The 24,315-nt window shown below is 40.3% G+C and overlaps 1 protein-coding gene across 2 annotated transcripts in view; it reads left to right on the top strand.

The window, feature by feature from the left end:
- The window catches only part of CWC27 (CWC27 spliceosome associated cyclophilin), a 129,435-nt gene that overhangs the window by 88,300 nt on the left and 16,820 nt on the right, over positions 1–24,315 (top strand). Inside the window, exons 12-13 of one of the 2 annotated variants that reach the window (XM_075079541.1) lie at positions 19,791–19,900; positions 22,628–22,731. In XM_075079541.1, coding sequence (XP_074935642.1) covers positions 19,791–19,900; positions 22,628–22,731 — 214 coding nt within the window. Of the gene's footprint in view, positions 1–19,790; positions 19,901–21,002; positions 21,089–22,627; positions 22,732–24,315 lie in introns of those variants that run through there. The other variant, XM_075079542.1, reaches the window with a different exon arrangement.

Below are 24,315 nucleotides of genomic sequence, written 5' to 3'. Positions count from 1 at the left end.
ACTCATTAAACATAATTGATATGGTCTTGAAGGAGAGGAAACTGTTCCTACACTTAGCTAGAATGAACATGTAGTGCTTAAAGGTGGTGACTGAAAGGCAGGTGGAAGATTTACTGTGTAACTGGCATATAGTTTGGATTATAAAGGATTCTGGATTAAATATAAGCACAGCTTTAATTAAGAGATGAGTTTATCACACCAGACATTTAAAAGTGATCAAAACACCATTGTCAAATATCAGAATTTACTGATCATTACCACATGGTCTTTTCATTAGACATATAATTGAAAAAATACATCGATACTTGTCTGTCTAGCAGTGGATTCATATTGACACTGGTAGCATAAAATAAACATAAAGTTGACATACATACTGTGTATTTTGACACCAGAATTTAGCAAAACCAATATAACAAATGTAAAAATGTTAATCATTGAGAGAAAGCATGTAAACAAAATATGTAGTTGTGATCATATTCTCTTCTCTGAATAGCCAGTTCTGCCAAAAGGGGTAACCCTGTAGGATGACCACGAACAGTCTTTGAGGAAATGTTTTGTTTATAAATAAATAAAATTTGTAATCTCCCATTCCTGCTTCTAAAGGATTTCTGTGGTGTCTAATAAAATCTATATATTATTGGCTAGGTAAATAATCAAAACTTACTTCTTTTGTTTTCTTCACCCATGCTTTAATATTTCTTCTACATCTAAATGCTTTTCCAGCTCTCAGCTGGGATATTTTTTCAGACCTGTTGTGGTTTAGCGGCAGCTCAGCCCCACACAGTCGCTCGCTCACTCCCCCACCGGTAGATGGGGGAGAGAATCAGAAGGGTAACGCTCGTGGGTTGGGATAAGAACAGTTTAATAATTAAAATTAAAAGAAACAACAGTAGAAATGCAATGTAAAGGAGAACAACGAGAGGCGCAAAGCCCCGGGGGAGGGGGAAGGGAGGGGAGAGGGGGAACGAACCGCCGAAACAAACCGCACGCGCCGCAGCTGCTCGCCGCCCGCCGACCCGACGCCGCGCCGCCTCCCCGCTGCCGCTGCCACTGCCCCCCCCTCAATATACTGGTCATGGTGTCACATGGTATGGAATGAACCTGCCATTGGCCAGTCGGGGTCAGCCGCCCCCACCATGGCCCTGCCCCTTCCAGCCCCCCCGCCACGCGGCAGAGCGCGGGAAGCTGGAAAGGTAGCCGACCCCCACAGTGAGGAGAATTAACCCCTTCTCAGCCAAAACCAGCACATTCTCCACCCCTTATTCCATACCATTTACACCATGCCCAGGTCCCTTACGATGCAATACAACCTTACCAACCACCACCCCTCCCCTTCCCATCCTTTAACATAATACACAGACATCATTCCCTTAGTTCATGGACCTTCCCTGTAAAATGTCCATTAAAATGTCCATTGAATTCACTCAGTCCATGACTCTGGGCTCCATCTGTCGTATCAGTCTTTCAGGGTGGGAGAGATGGTCTGTGGCGTTGGGTTGCTGCATACCGAGTCAGTCATCGTTCCATCATTGCTGCACGGCTTGTTTCATAGTTGATCTTCCATGGGTTGGGAGGCTCGTACTCTGATATCATTGATACAACACAGAGGTGACACACAGTATTATATAGCAGTTCACATTGTGCCATTCAGTTCATTGACTGTTTTCACCCAAAATCAAATCCCCTTGAGGCACACATCGGATTTCTCCATCCTCCCGCATCACCCACCAAGTGCACCCAGGTCCTCGAGCAAAAGCAATCCCACGAATGGGTTTGCCTTTGCCGGAGGCAGGAAGAACCCAGACTGTTTTGCCCAGCATACTTTTTGTGTGCACTACAGGGACTCTATCCCCTTCCACAGTATGTAGGATTTCTGACTGGGCAGGGCCAGCTCGGTTGGCAGATCCCCTTGTGTTGACTAACCACGTGGCTTTTGCTAAATGTGTATCCCAGTGCTTGAATGTTCCACCCCCCATTGCTCTCAGTGTAGTTTTTAACAGTCCATTGTACTGTTCAATTTTCCCAGAGGCTGGTGCGTGATAGGGGATGTGATACACCCACTCAATGCCGTGCTCTTTGGCCCAGGTGTCTATGAGGCTATTCCGGAAATGAGTCCCGTTGCCTGACTCAATTCTCTCTGGGGTGCCATGTCGCCACAGGACTTGTTTCTCAAGACCCAGGATAGTGTTCCGGGCAGTGGCGTGGGGGACAGGATATGTTTCCAGCCAGCCAGTCGTTGTTTCTACCATTGTAAGCACATGGCGCTTGCCTTGGCGGGTCTGTGGGAGTGTGATATAGTCAATTTGCCAGGCCTCCCCATATTTATATTTCAGCCATCGTCCCCCATACCACAGAGGCTTTACCCGCTTCGCTTGCTTGATTGCAGCGCATGTGTCACATTCGTGGATAACCTGTGCAATAATATCCATGGTCAAGTCCACCCCTCGATCACGAGCCCACCTGTATGTTGCATCTCTCCCTTGATGGCCTGAGGTGTCATGGGCCCACCGAGCTAGAAATAGTTCACCCTTATGCTGCCAGTCCAGATCCACCTCAGCCACTTCAATCTTGGCAGCCTGATCTACCTGCTGGTTGTTTTGATGTTCTTCAGTGGCCCAACTCTTGGGGACGTGAGCATGCACATGCCGTACCTTTACAACCAGTTTCTCTACCCAGGCAGCAATATCTTGCCACAATGTGGCAGCCCAGATGGGTTTGCCTCTGCGCTGCCAGTTGCTTTGCTTCCATTGCTGCAGCCAGCCCCACAAGGCATTTGCCACCATCCAGGAGTCAGTATAGAGATAGAGCACTGGCCACTTTTCCCGTTCAGCGATGTCTAAGGCCAGCTGGATGGCCTTTACCTCTGCAAACTGGCTCGATTCACCTTCTCCTTCAGCAGTTTCTGCTACTTGTCGTGTAGGACTCCATACAGCAGCCTTCCATCTCCGGTGCTTTCCCACAAGGCAACAGGACCCATCAGTGAACAGGGCATACTGCTTCTCATCTTCTGGCAGTTTGTTATACAGTGGAGCTTCTTCAGCACGTGTCGTCTCCTCCTCTGGTGATAATCCAAAATCTTTGCCTTCTGGCCAGTCCATAATCAATTCCAAGATTCCTGGGCGACTGGGGTTTCCTACTCGAGCCCGCTGGGTGATCAGTGCAACCCATTTACTCCATGTAGCATCAGTTGCATGGTGTGTAGAGGGGATGTTTCCTTTGAACATCCAGCCCAGCACTGGCAGTCGGGGTGCTAGGAGCAACTGTGCTTCAGTACCAACCACTTCTGAAGCAGCTCGAAGCCCTTCATATGCTGCCAATATCTCTTTTTCAGTTGGAGTATAGCGGGCTTCGGACCCTCTGTATCCCCGACTCCAAAACCCTAGGGGTCGACCCCGGGTCTCCCCATGTGCTTTCTGCCAGAGGCTCCAGGTAGGGCCATTCTCCCCGGCTGCAGTGTAGAGCACATTTTTTACATCTTGTCCTGCCCGGACTGGCCCAAGAGCTGCTGCATGGACTATTTCTCGTTTAATCTGTTCAAAGGCTTGTCCTTGCTCAGGGCCCCATTTGAAATCATTCTTTTTCCAGGTCACTTGATAGAGAGGGCTCACGATCAGACTGTAATTTGGAATATGCATTCTCCAAAAACCCACAGTGCCCAAGAAAGCTTGTGTTTCCTTTTTGCTAGTTGGTGGAGACATGGCTGCTATTTTGTTGATCACATCCATTGGAATCTGATGACGACCATCTTGCCATTTGATTCCTAAGAACTGGATTTCTCGTGCAGGTCCCTTCACCTTACTTTGTTTTATGGCAAAACCAGCCTTCAGAAGGATTTGGACTATTTTCTCACCTTTCTCAAAAACTTCTTCCGCTGTGTTGCCCCACACAATGATGTCATCAATGTATTGAAGGTGTTCTGGAGCTTCTCCCTGTTCCAGTACAGTCTGAATCAGTCCATGGCAAATGGTAGGACTGTGTTTCCACCCCTGGGGCAGTCGATTCCAGGTGTACTGGACACCCCTCCATGTGAAAGCAAACTGTGGCCTGCACTCTGCTGCCAGAGGGATTGAGAAGAATGCATTAGCGATATCAGTTGTGGCACACCACTTGGCCGCCTTTGACTCCAGTTCGTATTGAAGTTCTAGCATTTCTGGCACAGCAGCACTCAACGGTGGAGTGACTTCATTCAGGCCACGATAGTCTACTGTTAGTCTCCACTCTCCATTAGACTTCCGGACTGGCCATATGGGACTGTTAAAGGGTGAGTGGGTCTTACTGATGACTCCTTGGCTCCTCAGTTGGTGAATGAGTTTATGGATGGGGATCAGAGAGTCTCTGTTGGTGCGATATTGCCGCCAACGCACTGTTGTGGTGGCGATTGGCACCTGTTGTTCTTTGACCTTCAGCAACCCCACGACAGAAGGGTCCTTTGAGAGACCGGGCAAGGTAGACAGCTGTTCAGTTTCCTCCGTCTCCAAGGCAGCTACACCAAAAGCCCACTTGTAACCTTTTGGGTCCTTGAAATACCCTCTCCTGAGGTAGTCTATGCCAAGGATGCACGGAGCCTCTGGGCCAGTCACAATGGGGTGCTTCTGCCACTCATTCCCAGTTAGGCTCACTTCGGCCTCCAATACAGTTAGCTCTTGAGATCCCCCTGTCACTCCAGCAATGCTGATGGGTTCTGCCCCTATATAGTTTGATGGCATTAAGGTGCACTGTGCGCCGGTGTCCACTAAAGCTTTATACTCCTGTGGGTCGGACGTGCCAGGCCATCGGATCCACACAGTCCAGTAAGCCCGGTTATCCCTTTCCTCCACCCGGCTGGAGGCAAGGCCCCTCTAGTCCTGATCATGGCAGTCACAACTCACTTCCTGTAAATGTGAATCAGGAGCCCCTCTATTACACTTAGAAATAAAATCTGCGCTTCTACTCCTCTGTCTGGGGACTTGCTCACTGGAAACTGGAGCAGCAGCTTTCCTGGAAGAGCCTCCCTGGGTGACTGTTCTCCCTTGCAGTTCATGTACTCGTGCCTGTAGGGTCGAGGTAGGCTTGCCATCCCACCTCATCATGTCCTCTCCGTGGTCACACAGGTAGAACCATAGGGTGGCCCGTGGTGTGTATCCCCTTCTTTGAGCCAAAGGACGCTTATTCCTAACAGCTGAGACACTGCTCTGTCGAGGTGGGGAGTAGGACAGATCTTCTTTGAGTTGCTGGACCTCTTGGGATAGTTTCTCCACAGCAGAGACAAGCAAGGAAGAGATATTTGTGTCGTAATCCCGGAGTCTATCTATCACCTCTGCCACCGTTGGTGTCTCGTCATCTTTCCAGGACATCACTGCCAATGAGTTTGCATGCAAAGATGGTGCGCTCCGTACAAACTTCCGCCACATGGGTCGTGTGCACTCGGCTTCATCTGGATCTTTGGATGACCATTGATCATCCAGGTCACCATAAATCACCTCAAACACAGCTAATTCCCTGAGATACTGGATGCCTTTCTCCATAGTTGTCCATTTTTCTGGACGATATGTAACATCTTCTTTAAAGGGATACCCTTCCTTCACTCCAGACAGGAGTCACCTCCAGAGGCTGAGGGCTTGTGGTTTTTTTCCAATTGCTTTGTCAATGCCCCCTTCCCCAGAAAGGGATCCCAATTGTTTGGCTTCTTTTCCCTCTAGTTCCAGGCTACTGGCCCCATTATCCCAGCATCGGAGCAGCCAGGTGGCAATGTGCTCACCTGAACGACGGCTATAATCTTTTCGCATATCTCGCAACTCGCTTAAGGACAGGGATCGGGTGGTCTCTATTTCATTTATTACTTCTCCCTCCTCTCCCCGCGATGGCCCTGGTTCTTCATCATCCCGTTCTAAACGAGTTGATGTCCGCTTCCAATATTTCGTCTTGTGTATGGGGGCAACTGATACTGGTACGGGTTTATTTTCTGAGCTAGCTCTGGTACTTGTTGTGGGGGTTTGAGTGGCTGCAGTGCCTGTTGTCGGGGATTGTCTGGATTGTCTACAGTGCCAGTCACTTTGCATTTCAATCCAGAGACGTTCTCTTCCCCCTGGGGGCACTGAATACTGTTGAGCAGGGCTCGGTATGCATGGGCCAGACCCCAGCACGTTGCAGTTATCTGTGTCTCTCTGGAGTTCCCAGCGTAACAACATACTTTCTCCAAATATTCTACCAGTTTTTTAGGATTCTGCACTTGTTCGGGGGTGAAACTCCAAAACACTGGGGGTGCCCACTGCCCTAGGTATTTGCCCATGCTATCCCACATGCCCTGCCACTCGTAACTATCAAGCCTCGGGGTAGATTTCTGGGTGATATTCTTAAGTTGCTTAGTCAAAACCAAAACAACATGCCCAAAAACTAACAATAAGTGCACCTTAACCACCCAAGGATGTTCAAGATACAAAAACGTTGCTGTAACAAAGGCACAAACATCATAGAACAAAGTTGCAAAGGTACAATTCTGTATTTCCTCCATATAAAATCTCTCAGAGGAGGAGGTATAATTGCTAATTGCCTCAACAAGGTGGTATCCGAAGTACAGTAACGGTTTCAGCAAAAACCCCAAATACCAGATAAAGCTGAAAACGAGTGTTTGTATAACAAATCTCGTAGGCAAAACATTACTAATCACAGCAGAACACAGCAGACTCAAACAACCAACACCGATTTTTAACACCAACTGCAAAAAGGACAACATGGTGCAGTGACCAGCAGCTGTTGTTATCTCCAACCCTTGAGCCCCACGTTGGGTGCCAAAAAGACTGTCGTGGTTTAGCGGCAGCTCAGCCCCACACAGCCGCTCGCTCACTCCCCCACCGGCAGATGGGGGAGAGAATCAGAAGGGTAACGCGCGTGGCTTGGGATAAGAACAGTTTAATAATTAAAATTAAAAGAAACAACAGTAGAAATGCAATGTAAAGGAGAACAACGAGAGGCGCAAAGCTCCGGGGGAGGGGGAAGGGAGGGGGAAGGGAGGGGAGAGGGGGAACGAACCGCCGAAACAAACCGCACGCGCCGCAGCCGCCCGCCGACCCGACGCCGCCTCCGCGCTGCAACTGCCCCCCCCTCAATATATTGGTCATGGTGTCACATGGTAGGGAATGAACCTGCCATTGGCCAGTCGGGGTCAGCCGTTCCCACCATGGCCCTGCCCCTCCCAGCCCCCCCCCCCCCCGCCACGCGGCAGAGCGCGGGAAGCTGGAAAGGTAGCCGACCCCCACAGTGAGGAGAATTAACCCCTTCTCAGCCAAAACCAGCACAAGACCCAACAGCAATCAAAACACAACAACGTAGAGATTCAAGTTTAGGTAGTTTTTTTTAACCAGGAGTCAGATTGTCCTTGCTAATTTATCAGGACAACAGCTCGCTTGTCAGTATTGCCAAAAATTCAGAATAAAAGGGAGGAACTAAGCTTTTAAATTCAGGAGAGATTTTAAAATGTGGGGTAAGTGTCTTTTGCTGCATCTTACAGTCACATTAGGGGTGTCATTTGAATTTTCATGTACTGTGTTTAGTAAGTAGATTAATTAGTAAGGAAGTAGATTTATTTAGTAAATAAACTTACTGTCTAAATTTGTTTAGAAGAAAGCTTTCTGTCTTTATGAATTCAAGAATAACAATAGCATATTCTGTGCCTTGGGATGCTGGGTCCACATTTGTGACATATAGGAAAAACTAAGATTTTAGAAATACATTTTTGATTTTTCAGGGTAAAGGAAAGTGTTTTGGTTTTCTTATTTAAAAGTAAATAAAATGTGTTAAAGTGTCAGCTACACTAGAATCCACCTAATGTTCTCAAACATTAACACCTGCTGATTAAATAACATACTTAAATTATTCATAATACAAAAATAATTAGTTGATGAAACTCTTAACATTTTCCCGTTGGCTGCCTTCGTCTCAACTTCAGCTGATGTCAGAAAGTATCAAAATGCTGGCATTATGAACTGGCACCTGCTAAATATCACTTCCTATAATGCTGTCTTTCTGGTTAGTTACTGTGATTTATATTAAGTTTGTTAGTATGAAGTTTAAAATAGTCAGTTTTCACTTCTGGATTCTACCCACGACATTTTAGAAATCATTCTGCCAATGTTTTTAACAAGCCTATCATTTTGGTGTAATTTGAATTGTTCAAAATTTCTCATCTGTATGGAAATAACAAGTACAGTTGTGTGACAGGTACATTTCTGGTAAAGGATGAAAGAACTTGCAGAGTTCAAGAGTACCTGGGGAAAGTTGAAATTTTAATAGGAATTTTAAGCAAAAGGTTACACTTATATTAGTATTTTGCCACAGACCAGATGTGCACTGTTAGATGAAGCCATGCTGGAAGATGCATTCCAGGAGCACACCTGATGAGCTCCAACTGAGTGTCTAAAATAGAACAGACCCCAAAATATATAGTGAGCTTTTTTTTTTTGCTCCTGTTTCTTAGTGTTGTTGGATAACATTGAAGTAGCCAAAGTTTTCCTGTGTTTTATGAATTTTAGCCTTATAACTAGAGGTGACCCAAAGACAAAAATATGATTCAGAGCTAACTGCCTAAATTCTTAAAATGTTTGAGTTTGCTTGCACTTACGACAAAGCTTCTATTTTCATCATGGTTCGTAGGGAGCTAAAAGCAGTTTTCTGAAGTTTCCCTCTTCACGATAGACAGATACTCATATTTTTTGTCTGAAATTGGTCGGTACATTTCAGTTTTGAAGCATCAGTTTTGAAGAAGGTACAAATTAAAACTTAGAATATATGTTAGAAAAATTAAGTAGCAGCTTCTGACTGCTAACCTAATAATACTGCTGTCTTGTAGCAATGTTGGAATAGTAATTTAAGAAGCATAATATAATTGAGCAAAGGCCTCTAAACTTTCTTAATAGTATTAATTGTGCAAACACTTAGTGTTGTAAATATTTCTAAGTTTTTATAAAATTAGTGCGTTATGTCTTAAACTTCATTTTGGTCTGTGTAATGCCACCTCACCATATTGTACTTTATGGTTCCTGCATTATCAAAATTGAAACAGGACTGAGATTTACACTGGATCTGATTACTATTGGAAAAATATTGTTAGGAAACAATGAATTTATTAATCATCAAGAACCAAAAATAAATGTCACTAAATACTAGATTCTAGTACAGGAAGTACTAGAGGGGGAGGGAAGAAAAGGTGTGGAAAATGTCATTGAAAAAAATGAGAGTTTTGTTGGGGTGTTAAGAAGTTATTTCCGTAGTACTGAGGAAGAAAAATCTCACACACAAACTCATAAAATACAGAAATTGGGAAGGCCACAGTAGTGAAAGGTATTTCAGGTTTGTACTAGAAAACAAACTGAGCAAGAATTTACATTGTGATGTGGCTGTGATTGTGCGGTCATGGCTACAAAGGCATTAACTGTAAAGGCACAGTTGTATTACAGAATCGCAGAATCACAGGTTGGAAGGGACCTCAGGATCATCTAGTCCAACCTTTATAGGGAGAGCAGAGTCTAAACAAGATGGCCCAGCACCCTGTCCAGACAACTCTTGAAGGTGTCCAACATGGCCGAGTCAACCACTTCCCTGGGGAGATTATTCCAATGGTGACTGTCCTCACTGTGAAAGATTTCCCTCTTGTGTCCAATTGGAATCTCCCCAAGAGCAACTTGTGTCCATTCCCCCTTGTCCTCTCCATGTGACTCCTTGTAAAAAGGGAGTCTCCATCTTCTTTGTAGCTACCCCTTAAGTACTGGTACATGGTGATGAGATCCCTTCTACGCCTCCTTTTCTCAAGGCTGAACAAACCCCAGTTCTCCCAGCCTATCCTCGTATGGCAGGCTTTCCAATCCTTTGGTCATCTTGGTGGTCCTTCTCCGGACCCCTTCCAGCCTGTCCACATCGTTTTTGTATAGCGGGGACCAGAACTGTACACAGTACTCCAGGTGTGGCCTGACAAGCGCTGAGTAGAGTGGGATGATGACTTCCTTCTCTCTGCTGGTGATGCCCTTTTTGATGCAACCCAGCATCCTGCTGGCCTTCTTGGCTGCAGCAGCACACTGTTTGCTCCTGTTGAGCTTTCTGTCCACCAGGACCCCCAGGTCCCTTTCCACAGAGCTGCTCTGCAGCCAGGTGGATCCCAGTTTGTGCTGCACTCCCAGATTACATTTTCCCAGGTGCATGACCTTACACTTGTCCTTGTTGAACTTCATAAGGTTCTTGTTGGCCCACTCTTCCAGCCTCTCCAGATCTTCCTGCAGAGCAGCTCTCCCTTCTGGAGTGTCTACTTCCCCACTCAATTTGGTGTCATCAGCAAACTTCATCAGGCTACACTTGATGCCGTTATCCAGATCACTTATAAAGATGTTGAATAACATTGGGCCCAATATTGATCCCTGGGGGGCCCCACTTGTGACAGGTTGCCACTTGGAAAAGGAGCTATTTACCACCACCCTTTGGGTGCGGCCTGTCAGCCAGCTCCCCACCCACCACACAGACCACTTGTCTAGGCCATAACACATCAATTTCTCCAGGAGGAGACTGTGGGGGACCGTATCAAAGGCCTTGGAGAAGTCCAGGTAGACGATGTCTACTGCCCGCCCCGTGTCAACCGGGCAAGTCACTTTGTCATAGAAGGCCACCAGGTTTGTCAAGCACGATCTGCCCTTAGTGAAGCCATGTTGGCTTTTCCCAATCACATGCTTCAATTGACGTGTGATGGCCCCCAGGAGGATTCATTCCATAACTTTCCCAGGGATTGAAGTAAGGCTGGTGGGCCTATAGTTACTTGGATCCTCCCTCAGGCCCTTCTTGTAGATAGGGGTAACATTTGCCTTCCTCCAGTCCTCTGGGACATCCCTTCTTCTCCATGACTTCTCAAAGATGATGGGGAGTGGCGTTGTGATGATGTCAGCCAGCTCTCTCAACACCCTTGGGTGGATGGCGTCAGGGCCCATCCATTTGTGGGGGTCAAGCTCCTGTAGTAATTCATGTACTAACTCTTCCTTCATCGATGGTGGGTCAGTGTTTGGTACAATTGGCAATTTTGTTCCCAAAGCCTGGGACCCAGCAGTGCTGGTAAAGACAGAGGTGAGGAAGGTGTTGAGGACCTCTGCCTTTTCAGCATCATTGGTGATTGACTCTCCTTTTCTGTTTAACAGTGGGTCTATGTTTTCCTTCTTTTTCTGCTTATGGTTGACATATCTGAAGAACTCTTTCTTGTTATTTTTGACATCTACTGCCAGTTTTAATTTGAGCTGGGCTTTTGCTTTTCTGACTGCATCTCTGCACACTCTGGCAATGCCCTTGTAGTTCTCAATGGATAATCCTCCACTTCTCCATCTCTGGTATGCTTCTCTTTTGGATTTGAGTAGATGCAAGAGCTCATGGTTGATCCAGGGGGGCCTCTTGCTCTGCTTACTTCCCTTTCCTTTATAGGGGATAAACTGGCTTTGTGCTTCCAAGAGAGCGTTCCTGAAGAACTCCCAGCACTCACCAGCTCCTTTGTCTTCCATGGAAGCATCCCACCAAATCCCTCCCAACTGAGGTCTGAGTGAGCTGAACTTTGCTCTTCTAAAATCTAGAACCCTTGTCTCAGAGCCGACCTTCAGCACACTCAGCAGGATCCCAAACTCCACAATATTGTGATCACTGCAGCCAAGGCTACCACTAACCAAGATATTACAAAGCAGGCTTTCTCAGTTTGTGAATAGCAAGTCCAGCAGTGCCTCATTCCTGGTTGGCACATCTAACATTTGTATCAAGAAACAGTCCTCGATGCATTCCAGGAACTTGGTGGATGACATGCAAGCTGCCGTATTGTTCTTCCAGCAGATATCTGGGTAGTTGAAGTCACTCATCAGGACTAGGTTCTGTTGGCCAGAAGCTTGCTTTAGTGCCCCAAATATCGCTTCGTCAGCTTCGTCATCGTGGTTAGGAGGTCGGTAGCAGATGCCCTCTGTGAGGTCCTGCTTGGAGATGACCTCTCTGACTTTAACCCGGAGTCATTCAATAGAGCAGTCTCAATCACCATAGTTTACTTCGATACATTCAAGGTGTTCCTTGATGTAGAGTACAACTCCTCCACCTCTTCTACCTTGCCTGTCCTTACGAAAGAGCCTGTTGCACTCAGTTCCAAGTATTTTACCATTGGATACAAATGGACCAAAAAAACCCCAAATTAGCAGAAGACTAGGTCAACTAATTTATTAGGAGATACTTGAATATATATCTAATTTAGGTAGGGAGTGGGATGGAGGGGTGGAATCTTAAGTATTTAAAGATGGTGAGTGAAAGGAATGAAGGATACCTTTACTGTGAAACAGCCATTTACAACTGAAGAATAACAGAAAAGAATTTAGAAACGCTTTGGTTTGAATATAATGAAATCTAACAGTGTTGTACATGAGCAGGTGATATTGCCCCAAAGTTAAAAGCATTTATTATATCTCATTTAGTTCACTTAGTCATTTTTTGTTTATTGGCCTGAATTTTTACCAATGCAATAGAGCTGTCAACATGCGAGACAGCCTGCTAAATGTGTAACAGTTTATCTATTTCACATTAGTTTACAAATAAGAAATTGCATATGTTTAAAATGGACTACTGTAAGGAAATGAATATGTATGTAGCAGGAGATTTTTCCATTGTTCCCTTAACTATCCTCTTGGGAAATGTGGGGTGGAGAGTGAGTTGCGTCATGCTGTATCAGGTATGTCAATGCAGATGGTGCAGACACTTGCACAGTGTCTGCCTATGCTCTGAGCTGGCTGCATTAGGAAAAAATGCTATTTCAGAGGCTATGTAACCACATTAATATGATTCTGTGCTTGATTAATAAACACGGCATCTCCGCCAAAGCTTGCAACCATAGCAGGAGAAAATCACTGAAGATCACAGAACTGTGAGAATAAGGCTTAGATCATACTGGACATTTTGCAGGATCAGGGATAATTCTGAGAGGACACTAATGAACATGTGGCAGGACGACACGTCTATTTCATGTCCTTTGGCAGATGTTTATTAGTAGTAGTATCACATTTAGTACCACTACTTCAAGTTGTTCAGGTTACATGTTATGCCTACCTAATTTTTTTCTGTATTCATAGATTAGGGTAATTAAGGAAGATTGGGGGTGAAATTTTAAGTGTTTACATTGTTTCAAGAGGACAGAAGAAAAAAAGTAATTCCCTCTGTACATGTTTGATTATAACCAGCCTTCCAATTTGTGAATAAGATTGTTGACTATGCCAGACTGCTGTCAAAACCTTACTTTAAATAAAATGTTTTTCTTTTATGTGACATTTGCTGTAGTGATGCCAGAAATTACATCAAACACTATAATTTGAGTACTGAATTACTTCAGCATTTTGAAGCACTTAATCAAATATTTGAAAAAAATACACTTTTTAAATTTCTATAGTGTAAACCTGCGAATATACTTCAATGAAATTTGCTTTAGACAAATACCATCTGCCCAATTGTTTAACTATATGTTGGTTTTAAATAATAGTAGTATTTAAATAGCATTTTAGTTTTTCTTGTTAGAACATTTTTGTAAACTGTCTGATAATCTGTGGATGATGAAATTTAATTGTCACACATGAGAAAACAGAAAAGCTACAAAATACTGAGCAGAGAAACGTAACAACTAATATAAAACCCAACATTCAAGTGTAAGAATTCTACTGAGGCATGAAGTATTTTCTGCTTTGTTTTTAGTTGTGATATGGGAATAAAATGATTGAAGTGCTTAGAAAACTCTCAAAATCTAGCAAGGATGCCAATTTAAGATTATGTTTTATTTCTGTTTTATTATTGTGTTTGGGTAATGTAAGTGACACTTAAATCTTTAAGTCCTGTCTTACATGGAAAGATGCTTTCTTGAAGTCTGAGACTTTAACAGAATTATGCACCCTTGACAACATAATGAAAACAACAAAATGCAAATTTTGGTGGTTTGGGAATTAGGCAGCATAAATATGTTAAGTCTGAAGATTTTGCAGTATATACACTGTGGCTGCATTGTATCAAAGTATCCATCTTTCATGTGTTACTTTTGCAAACCTTTATGTTTTCTTCAACTGTTTACATTTTTTTCTCATTCAATATCATAAAATAATACCCAGGATCCCTATTCAGTCACTTCCCTGCTAAAATGAATGTTTTGCCCTCGTCTCTCTGTTTGCAAATCAAAGAGGACAAAAACCTCACTGTAAGCCAACTTTGATTTTAGTAGTAATTTTAAGCATGTGCTCAAAATCAACTGACATTAGGAAATTAACCACATTTTAGACTGGGACTGTGTGCCTAAAAGCTACCAAAGTTCAGAAGAGATTCACTAGGAACTTCCACTGTTGTATATTAAAGTTTACACTGTTTTACAAATGAGTGGACTCCAGTCTTTCAAATACATTTTTTGAAGCTCTAGGAATTACTTCTAAGGTTATTATTTTTGTTGGCTAAATGAACTAGTAAGTTTGTTCTAGAAATGTTGCTTTTTTCACTGTAGCAAACTGAAAATCCAGTTATCAGTTGAAACCTGGAAGCTCATTCTGTAAGCAAATCTATTCAGTTATTCACAGTTAGTAAATATCTTCTGACTCCTACCTACCTTGTAAGCAAACAGTGGCTGTTCAGGAGCTTAGGCAAGCCAGAGCTATAGTAACAATAACTGAATAGTAGTTAAATGTACAAAGAAAACCACAAGTAGAATTAGTCCCAAACAAAAATATACTGGAGAATGTGTTATAAATTCTTTCAAGCATAACATTATTTCCTATTGTATTTTCTCATATATTCATTTTTGTTCTACTTTGCAGTAAATTAATAGTTTTTATTTTCACACATATAGTATTTAATGCTGGAAGAAAACTTTTCTGGATTCTGGAAGAAGTGTGTTACCTGTCTTAGACCTTAGTTACAGAAAGTGGCTTTATGTTCTCCATCTGTCACGAATACAGATTCCATTTTAATTAATAAAATATTAAAGTGTATCAGAATTTTGTTTGTAATTCCTAAGGGTTTTGTTTGTTTTCATACAAAAATAGTTTTTCTTTTTAAGATTTTAATCTCATTAGGGTCTTTTAAATCAGTACTGCATATGTGTATAATACCAGAAGAATGCTATATAAACTGAATACCGATGAACAGCTGAAAGTGGAGTATACTGCACAAGTACAAGAATGTGTTTTAGGCCTCTTTATTTTAATGCACGAAAATATTCCCCTTTGGTATTTAGTCTAGCTATACTATGCATTTCTTGAATTTCTGCTCAGTAGGTCTTCTATCATGTGAAATGTGTCATCTGAGTTGCTAAAGAATGTATTTGAGATACTGACAAAAGTTAATGGGTCCACCACGTTTAAAACATATACAAACCCTGCTAAATAAACCAGGGTGCCTTTTAATCTGGATTTCTTTGTACATTCTCCTTGTTATCTTACTTTGGTTCTACATGAACTCATGATTATACATACAAAGGGCATTACAGGAGTTAACTGAATTACTTTTGTGAAGTTCAGCATATCAGGACTGTTTTGTAATGTAAGATAGTTAAGTCTATATGTATAAAAAATCATTATGCTAATTGTACCTCATTAAACAAAAAGCATAAACCAAAATTCTTTCATTGATCATTTTCAGCACTGTAGGCTCTTTCTTTTTTATGGTGGCATTAAACCTTCAGAAACAGCATGCTTCTACACTTCCAAAGATTAGTATGTTTCTGGTAATACTTTCAGCAAACCAAACGGCTTCTTTTTCCAACAGATGTTTTTATGGGCAGCTTCATTATCTCTTTCTTAAAAAGGAAACAAAACCTCTAGATTTGATACAGATTCTACCTCCTTTATTACAAGGACAGTCATTATTACAAGGTTTGTCAACAGTGATACAGATAACAAAATTATAAAATAACAAAGTTCATACTGTGGAAAATTGTATGTTTGCATACTCTCAGAAACAGAATTGTCTCAAATTGTACCTTATCTGTGCCACAATTGGTGTACATGCTCAGCCAAAGTTACACCACCTGCAATGCTGGAAATGAAGCCCAGTCATTAAGGCCAATATGAATGTCAGCATAAGCAACGGTCATACTTTTCTGACCTACCACAGTCAGTAGGCCTAGAACTCATACTTCTTGGTTTTCATACAGTGGAAGATAAAATTCAGTTGCAGTTTCTGAAATAGTGCATGTCTGAGGCATCTTTTGTTGATTGTTTATTATGCTATTAAATTTAGTAGGTGCTTTAGGCATTAAGCTTAAAACTACTTTATTCAGCTTTCTCTTCTGCCTGCTTCCTATTTAGGGATTGATCCAAAACCATCCAAACTGCCATTCACTTCAGTTCAACACCCTTGGATCAAGTTCCCATGTCTTTGTTATACTTCTGCAATTTTGTAGTTTAAAACTTGAACTGTTCCTAATTTAAGCGGGAGCAAAATAAACCCTTCTCTATTTTATTTAAATCAATCTCTTCCTTTCTGGTTTAAAGACTTCTGAATCTACTCCTTAGTTTCAGGCTATCATTGAAAACCGCATCCCAAAAACAAAGTTTTAGGTTAGATTACAGTATCAGGTTGGCATCTGTTATGCCTTAAAGGAATATTTCAGGATAGAAGAATCTATCTGAAAGAAAATAAATTACTTAAATGCTAAAAGTTTTTGTCACAGTGAGATGAAGGACCTCTTGGCAGTAACTCAAGCTAGCTGAGGTAAGTAGCAGTGTACTTAAAAATTATTTTAAAAGTAGGATGAAGGTTGTCTTTTTTTCCCCCCTCACTTTCCTTACCAGCAGAATGTACAGAGTAACTTGTTGAAACTAAGGGAAAAAATCTGTCTTTGCATGTTGCTATTTACATTTTGTGATGAGATGCCTCTAGGGCACAAGTGTGTAAACTAGCATTTTCTGCATCCTGCAATACTTTAAAAAGGCTTTTAATTGTTATTTCACTGCTGTGCATCCATGTCATGTTTCCTTTATTTTTGTCTGAATAAATCCTCTTAGGTTAAGGAGTTTGGAGCTTAAATATTTTAATACCGATGTAATGATCCTTATACTTTTTGCTGCATCAGCAAGCTGGACCTAAGTCTGTCAAGCTTGATGTGAAGGTCCAGTCCATCACACAGTGCCTCATTTTTCCAGCCCTGTTGTAGAAGATTTGGAGGGGCTCTGGGATGGTGACAGGGAGACATCAAGTAGTAGCCAGCAATCTATGTTTACATTTTAAAAGGGCTTTTAAATTTTAAAAGGGTTCTTTCCACCAATAAATCTCTCCTCCAGATATTTTCTTTTGCTTGAGTTTATTCATGCGGGCCCAAAATAAAAAATTACTTATCAAAACTGAATATTTTATTTATATTTAAAAATAGACACAGTGGTTTTGAAATGATTGTTTGGGGTTTTCAAAACTTTTGAAATGTGTTAGAAACCCATTGACTTAGGGGTTCTTGAAAATCCTTCCTGTTGTATTACTTGTTTTGAGTGTGGATTAATAGGTTGTAAGACCTGATGGAGAAATACCAGCATGTCCTTAAGTCATTTTAATGAAAGGTGCAGAAATGTGATGCATACAAGTGCATAACTGTTCTGGTTGTGTCACTCTGAAGTTAGTTCAGGTAGATCTGATAATCTTCTGTTTGACTTTCCTAGGAGGCAGAGAATGAAGTTGAGGATTAGAAAAACACTGGCAGGCAAAGACCCAAGACAACAGTAATCTAAAGGGAAGGTTTAAACTGAAATTTAAATTATTTGTGTTAACAGTAGGTGACAACAATATGAGTGTGATAAAAATACACAAACACACAACTGCAGGGGAATTTAACCTATTTGTATGGGAATTATATCTGAGCTGCATTAGATTAAACTAAAATCTTAGTCAAAAGACATGTTTGACTAAGCATCACATTTTAAATTCAGTGTATATATATAAAAGTTTGGATCACAGGTTTAAATGTTTATGGCCAGCTTGAGACTGGTATTTTAATGAATTTTCAGGAACACCCTTCTCAGTTCTTTTGCTTTTCATAGGTGGGCAGTTATACTTATTGCTGGGTAGATGGGATTAATTTCAAAGCACACCTTTAGGTAAATGTCACCTGACAGGTTGTTTTCTATAAGAAAGCAGGTGTTTTTGTAGTTGAAGTTATTTATCTGGCAGCTAAATGTTAGTAAAACAAGGCCATAAGTTGTTTCCGCATATTTACCAGTTTGACTGGATACATGCATTTATACAAAAACTAGCGTTTTGTCTTCACAAAGGGTCAGTCTTGAATTAAGAATGGGTTTTTTAATTAGTAGAAGAGACTGAGATAATAGGGGGAAGGATGGAGCTGAGCCATTATGATTTGTAGTTTTGTACTGTACTTTGTTATTCTTTTCAGTTCACCTGATACAATGCTGAATGAAGTTTTATGGCAGATTTTATTTCATTCATTCAGCTGTTTAATCTGCCCTAAATGTCTGTGTATATGCATTTATATTTTTTGGTCATTCTAGAAGATGGCTTATTCTTTTTTTATCTTGCTGATACCTGTAATCTTGTGTTCTTCATTATATCAAAGATGTCAACTGAAATACAGGAAAAAACCAGCTCTGAATGGTATTGTGTATGTTTGATTGTTTTTCCTGATATTCTATAAGTACATACATGCAACATATAAATTAGGATAAGAAGGAAATAAGGTATGTTATTTGTAGAAGTGTATAAACAAATATTTTATATGTAGGTGCACCATTCAAATTTATTTCCTCTTATATGAAATGCTATGTTTATAAACTATAGAAAACCTTAGGTGAGAGAGGAATTTAGTTTGGAATCAGAAATTTTCTCTGTGTAGCTCTCAGAGGTCATCTAAAAAAACTGATACAAGGTTTGATTTAGATTTACAGTTCATCAGGCTGTATATCCTGAAATTTTTTGAAACTATTTCCTCCATAAAGATTTTCTGTTCATCATTTGCAATGGACATCTGGAGTTTTTATTCTTTTGTTGCTTATCAGGAATAACAGTCCTGTAAATACATGTAAATAAATTTCAAGTATACTAAATCAATGTGTGAAATGTCTTAATGCTATTCAAGAAGAAAAAAGTTTGAAAGGATGGTATTTATCAATTTTTGAATTTAGTTTTTGTCCTTTTTAATTTGTCGTGGCACTGGATATCCTGCAGAGAAGAAAATGTTAAAAAAAGATGAAGGATAGTAGTCGTTGACTAGACCAGATTATTACTTTGTTACTACTGTGTTTTTTTCCTGATTGACAACATGGACTTCGTTTAAAGTAAAAATGTTATGGGCTTTTTCCCTATTGCAAGATCAAGTATCTGATTTGTGGCTACTTCAGCATACAAAACAGGAAAACTGAATTTGTCTATAGGTAATATTTGACTGTATTTGTCTACTCTGTAACAAATAGTCACAGAATATTAATACACATAATGGTTTGTCTGCTCCAAGAAAGATCATTAGAACTTAAGGTAAACTTGTTAAAGGAATTTCAACAGTTCTCATTTCTCATCTTACCATCAGAGTTTTTATTTCTGTTACCCTGCTTTCCCTGGCTCCATCATAAAATAAAATGGAAGGAAAAATTTTTGGACTCATTGTCTGCCCAGCACAGTGTTATGTTTTTCATTTCAGCAAGTAGCAAATTATTCTACTTTCTGAGAAAGCAATACAACTGAAACATTTTATGGAAGTGTTTTGCTTCGTATTTCAGAAGTCACAAATGATCTCCAAAATGATCCTGAATCATAAAACCTAATTTTGCTTGTTTAACCAAATTAATTTCCTTATTCAGAGGAGGAACCTGCTCCAAACAGAGTTGTTGAAGAATACCTTCAGGAGAAGAAGAAATATGAAGACAAACGGAAGCAGCAGCCAAAGAAGGGGGTTTCTCGTGAAGATCAGGTAATAGTTTGGCAACGTGGGGAAAAATATTCCAGAAAAATTGAAACACTTCTCTCTTTGTTTGTGTAAAAATAAAGTTTAAAAATTTGTTATGTTTCATTTTCCATTAAAAGAATCTTCTTATTTGTAAAAACAAATATGTACTCTTCAGTCCCCTATTTTGATTACCCAGGTAGACAGGTAAGTGAAGTTTCAATGTGTATTTGATATGTGAAATGCTATCAGTTTAGTCACTAAAATATTCCAAAAGGAAATGCTATCGATGCAGAGGTGTGCCTGTTTACACTTACAAGAGTTTGCATTCCTATACGGTGCTTTCCTTGGCTCTGCAGCTTGCCATAAGGTAACATTGGGACAGAAGTTTGCATACCTGGCATCAGTCCAAGATGTTTTTTTTTTTAACATTTTAATTTATGTTTTAAAGAGATTAAATCCATCTATACATGTTGGTGTTGTAAAATGAACAGAAATAGTTTTTTAACTGAGAGGTAAAAAGAAGACCTCTTCTAAATATAATGAAAATTATTTTTCAAAATTAGTTAGGAGGTATGTAGACTTTAGTATGCAAATATGAGCAAAGTTAAGTTTGACATATATATTTGTTTTTTCTAAAATAAGAAAGTTTGAAACTGTTAAATATATGAAACTGCCTGTGAACTGGAAAATACTATTCACTTAAAATGTGTATAGTACATCAAACGCATTGGTTTATAAGTGCATGTCAGTTCAGCTACGAAGGTGTTCATATTCAGGTGTTGAAGCTAGAAGAGACTGGAAACTTGAGGCGTAGTAATTTCAAAGCAGTGGTTGGTAAACGTTTATACATGCGGCAAGCTGATCTAGTTTTAAACTAAGAAATTTATGGAAACTTTGTACATTCAAAAGCCCATTGACTTTGAATCAGAGAGTACTAAAGCTCTGTGGGAATGTGGATCAAGGGACTTAAAACCACTTCCAATGAATTTATATCAACCCTGTCCTGGACATCATAGGAAAACAAGGTGTATATTTTAGTAGATCTTAATTTTTATTTATATAAGCCTGCTAGGAACTATTCAACAATAATTAATCAAGTTCTTTGTAATCCATTTCACTTGTGGAGATCCTCTTCTAGCCTTGCATCCCTCCTACCTGGTCCTACAGCACAATACCATTTTCCATCCTCTGTACAAGAGTGAAGAAGAGGGGGAAAGGTATGTCTCCTTAAAATACTAGATATTGGAAGTCCTAACCACATAATTCTACAAGGGTCAATTTATAAAGTTATTTGATCCACAGTATGGCATCTAGTCACTTACTGCAAAAATGCCTACCTAAGATGTTTCAAAATTATCTCTTATCACCAGGTCTATTCACAGGAGAATAGAGAAAATGGCATTAGAGACAGTTAGGGAAGATGCAAGGAATGTGACTTTCTTTGGTCGCATATTCATGTAAAAGGGGTTAGTTTGTTGTCTTCTGATGGTCTAGGCAGAGATTTGCTATTTCAGATGTTGCAAGTATGGGGTTTGTTTGCAATAGTATGGAAAGCTATAGAACGTGAATGATTTGCAGACCCAAATATCTTTGAAATTTTCCTCTCTCCCATCTTAAACAGAAAATAAAAACCCCTCCAAAACCTGCCTTTGGCAGTGCTAAAATATGTTTTTGAAAGCATTCAAAAGCCAGGAAACTCCTAAAGTTAAGATTGCTCCCAAAAGGAAATTTGATTCCAGTGAACACTTCTGGTATTTCCTATTTCTGTTTTCTATTCTTGTTTAGTTTTTATTGTTTTGAATTTGAAAAACTTGACCAAACAATACTAAACAGCCATACAGAGGTGTTTTACAACATAGGTGGCCAACCTATCACCTACAGATCAAATGTAGCCTGCCACGTAAATTCAGTCAAGCACTTATTCCCTGATGCTTTCCTTTCCAGGAAAGTCTCAAATATCAGCAAGAAATAAGCTGTGGGCTGTGGAAATTATTCCTATGGTCTACCCTTTTTTTGAGGAGCTCCCTCTCCCATCACAAGGCTCAGGCATACAATTCTTGTATAATCAAAATCTCATTTCAGGTGATCAGAAACAAGACCTCCAGTACAATCTTCAGGTGTCACCTGAGATTTGGTGACTTTGTTGTAGCTGAAAGACTGGGCAATGTCAGCTGGAGAATAAAATACCAAATATAAATCAGTGTGAGCTTAATGTAGGCAGCATACGAACCTGTATCTGTAAAATTAGTTAAGGTGGCTCATTGTATTTGAGACAAAAGCTTTGAATTTTTTTCAATGTCAGTGCATAATTTAAAAGAGCAGCAAGGTGAAGTATATTAATTTCAAGCAAACTGGGTCTTCAAAGCTTGAATAGATTGCTTTATGAGAAGAAATTAGCAGGTTCAAACAGTAAAGTTTGTTGTTAGCAGTCAGTGCTGTTTAATCAGCTCTTTTATTCTGTAAGTAGCCACAAGTCTTTGTTCCTTAAATATGCATTTTGATTTCACTAGACAGCCAGACAAGTGCTCTCTCACACCTGCAGGGTGCCCTCCCTGCTTGTTCTTGCTGCCTCAACATTGCTAGCTTGCTCTCGCTTGTTCTCTCCACAGTTTCTTTGAAATTTATATGAAAGATCTCTCTTCCATCTCATTGTACTGTTTCTCAAACTAATAGTAGCTTAAAGAGGTTGTATATACCTGTTCTTGTCTATAAATATATATAACTTTTCTAAAACCATGTACTTAATTTCAGACACTGGCACTGTTGGACCGATTTAAATCAAAGCTAACCCAGGCAATTGAAGAAACTCCTGAAAATGAGGTTTCTGAACCCGAAGTAGATAACGACGAAGGATGGTGAGTTTTTTGGATTTTAATTTCTGTATTTACTGCTGGAAGTCCTACTGCACTAACATAGTCTCACTGTTAAGCATATATTTAAGGAGTAGCAGAAACACCAAATATGAAGACAGCTGCTGCAGAGGAGTCAGCTAAAATGTACTTGTTTAGCACTCTGGAAAATAAGGTGGGAGAGTAGAAGACATTTTGGTTTGTGTAGACGTAAATCCTACTAAAACTCTGTGTTGGGGGTGGTGAGTATTTTAAAGGCTGATGGATGAGATCAAGATAGACTGATAGACTCATCTGATGTGTAGGGTGACCCCAAGGGAAGCAGAGTACTGCTGGAATTGATGAAGTACTGCAGAAGTTATGACCTCAGCATGTCCCAGTCAATGAAGCAACTTGTACTGTGTGGTTTCATGTTCATCTTCCATCCAAAGAACCCACCTTAGGTAGGGAAGAGGATAAAAAACAATATGATTTGAAGTGTAATCCTGAAGTCCTAGACTGCAAGCTGTTAGATGATAATAAAAATATCTGCATAAAATTACTAGAAAAAAGGCAAAAACATAGCAAAAATGTTTTGTAAGGACAGGTCATCTTTTTTTATAAGGCAGTCTAATAAAATAGGCTGTCTCTGTGTACAACTTCTTCCTTAGTTGTATGCATAAACCATCACAGCTGCAGCAAAACTACCACTAAAATAGAAAATTTAACAAAGTTCTTGGCAAGTGTTTTAAGACAACAACTATTTCTGTATCTCAGATAACTTAAAATTATTAAGTGAAAATGTCAGGTGTACCCTTCTTGTGAGAGGGGAACCAACAGGACACCTACCTGCCCCAAAATCTCCAAACTCACACCAGTAACTAGACCTGAAAAATACTGAATTACAATAAGGAGAAAAACTAAAATGTGCAAACATGTACATTAAACACCTCTTTTAAATGGAAAATAAATTATGTAACTAAATGCGATTAAAGCATCCTGCCTCTGTTTTGAGAAGACCCAAAAAATCTGTGAGATAACCATGTTCATGAAGCTTTTTTTCTAAGATGGGAAGACAGGTTTGGTAGGAAATGCAGACAGTCTAAATAACTTAGTTATTTTTCTGTCATTCCACAAATGAAAAAAATGTGCATACTGCAGTGAGAAAAGACACCATAAAGAAGACTATAAGGAAAGATAATATATGGAAGGAAAAAAAATTTTTTACATCTTAACTCACATGTTGATAAATTTTTTTTCCATGTGTTGATAAATAGAATTCTTCAACTATCTGTAACTTACACATAAAGTTAAAGGAAGCTATATTATAAAAATGTTTCTTTTTTAATATATTGAATCATACTATCTTATCCGAAGATATATTCCATGAAAATTAAAAAAAATCAAAAAATCATAGGTCATGAAAGGTAAGCTGAACTGCAAATTCTGAGACCAGTTGTGTTGATGAGACTAAAATTTTAGATCACTCTTAGATAACTTTTCCTTTCTTGTTTGTGTCATACGTAATGAATCATTGCATATATTTTAACGTAATAAGATAAAGCTACACAGATTCTTCAACTTTACTTTCACACCTTCTTGCTTTTCACT

Source organism: Phalacrocorax aristotelis, chromosome Z (assembly GCF_949628215.1).
Source record: "Phalacrocorax aristotelis chromosome Z, bGulAri2.1, whole genome shotgun sequence".
NCBI lineage: Eukaryota > Metazoa > Chordata > Aves > Suliformes > Phalacrocoracidae > Phalacrocorax > Phalacrocorax aristotelis.
Note: the sequence above shows the minus strand (reverse complement) of the source record. Positions and strands in the feature narration are given on the sequence as shown.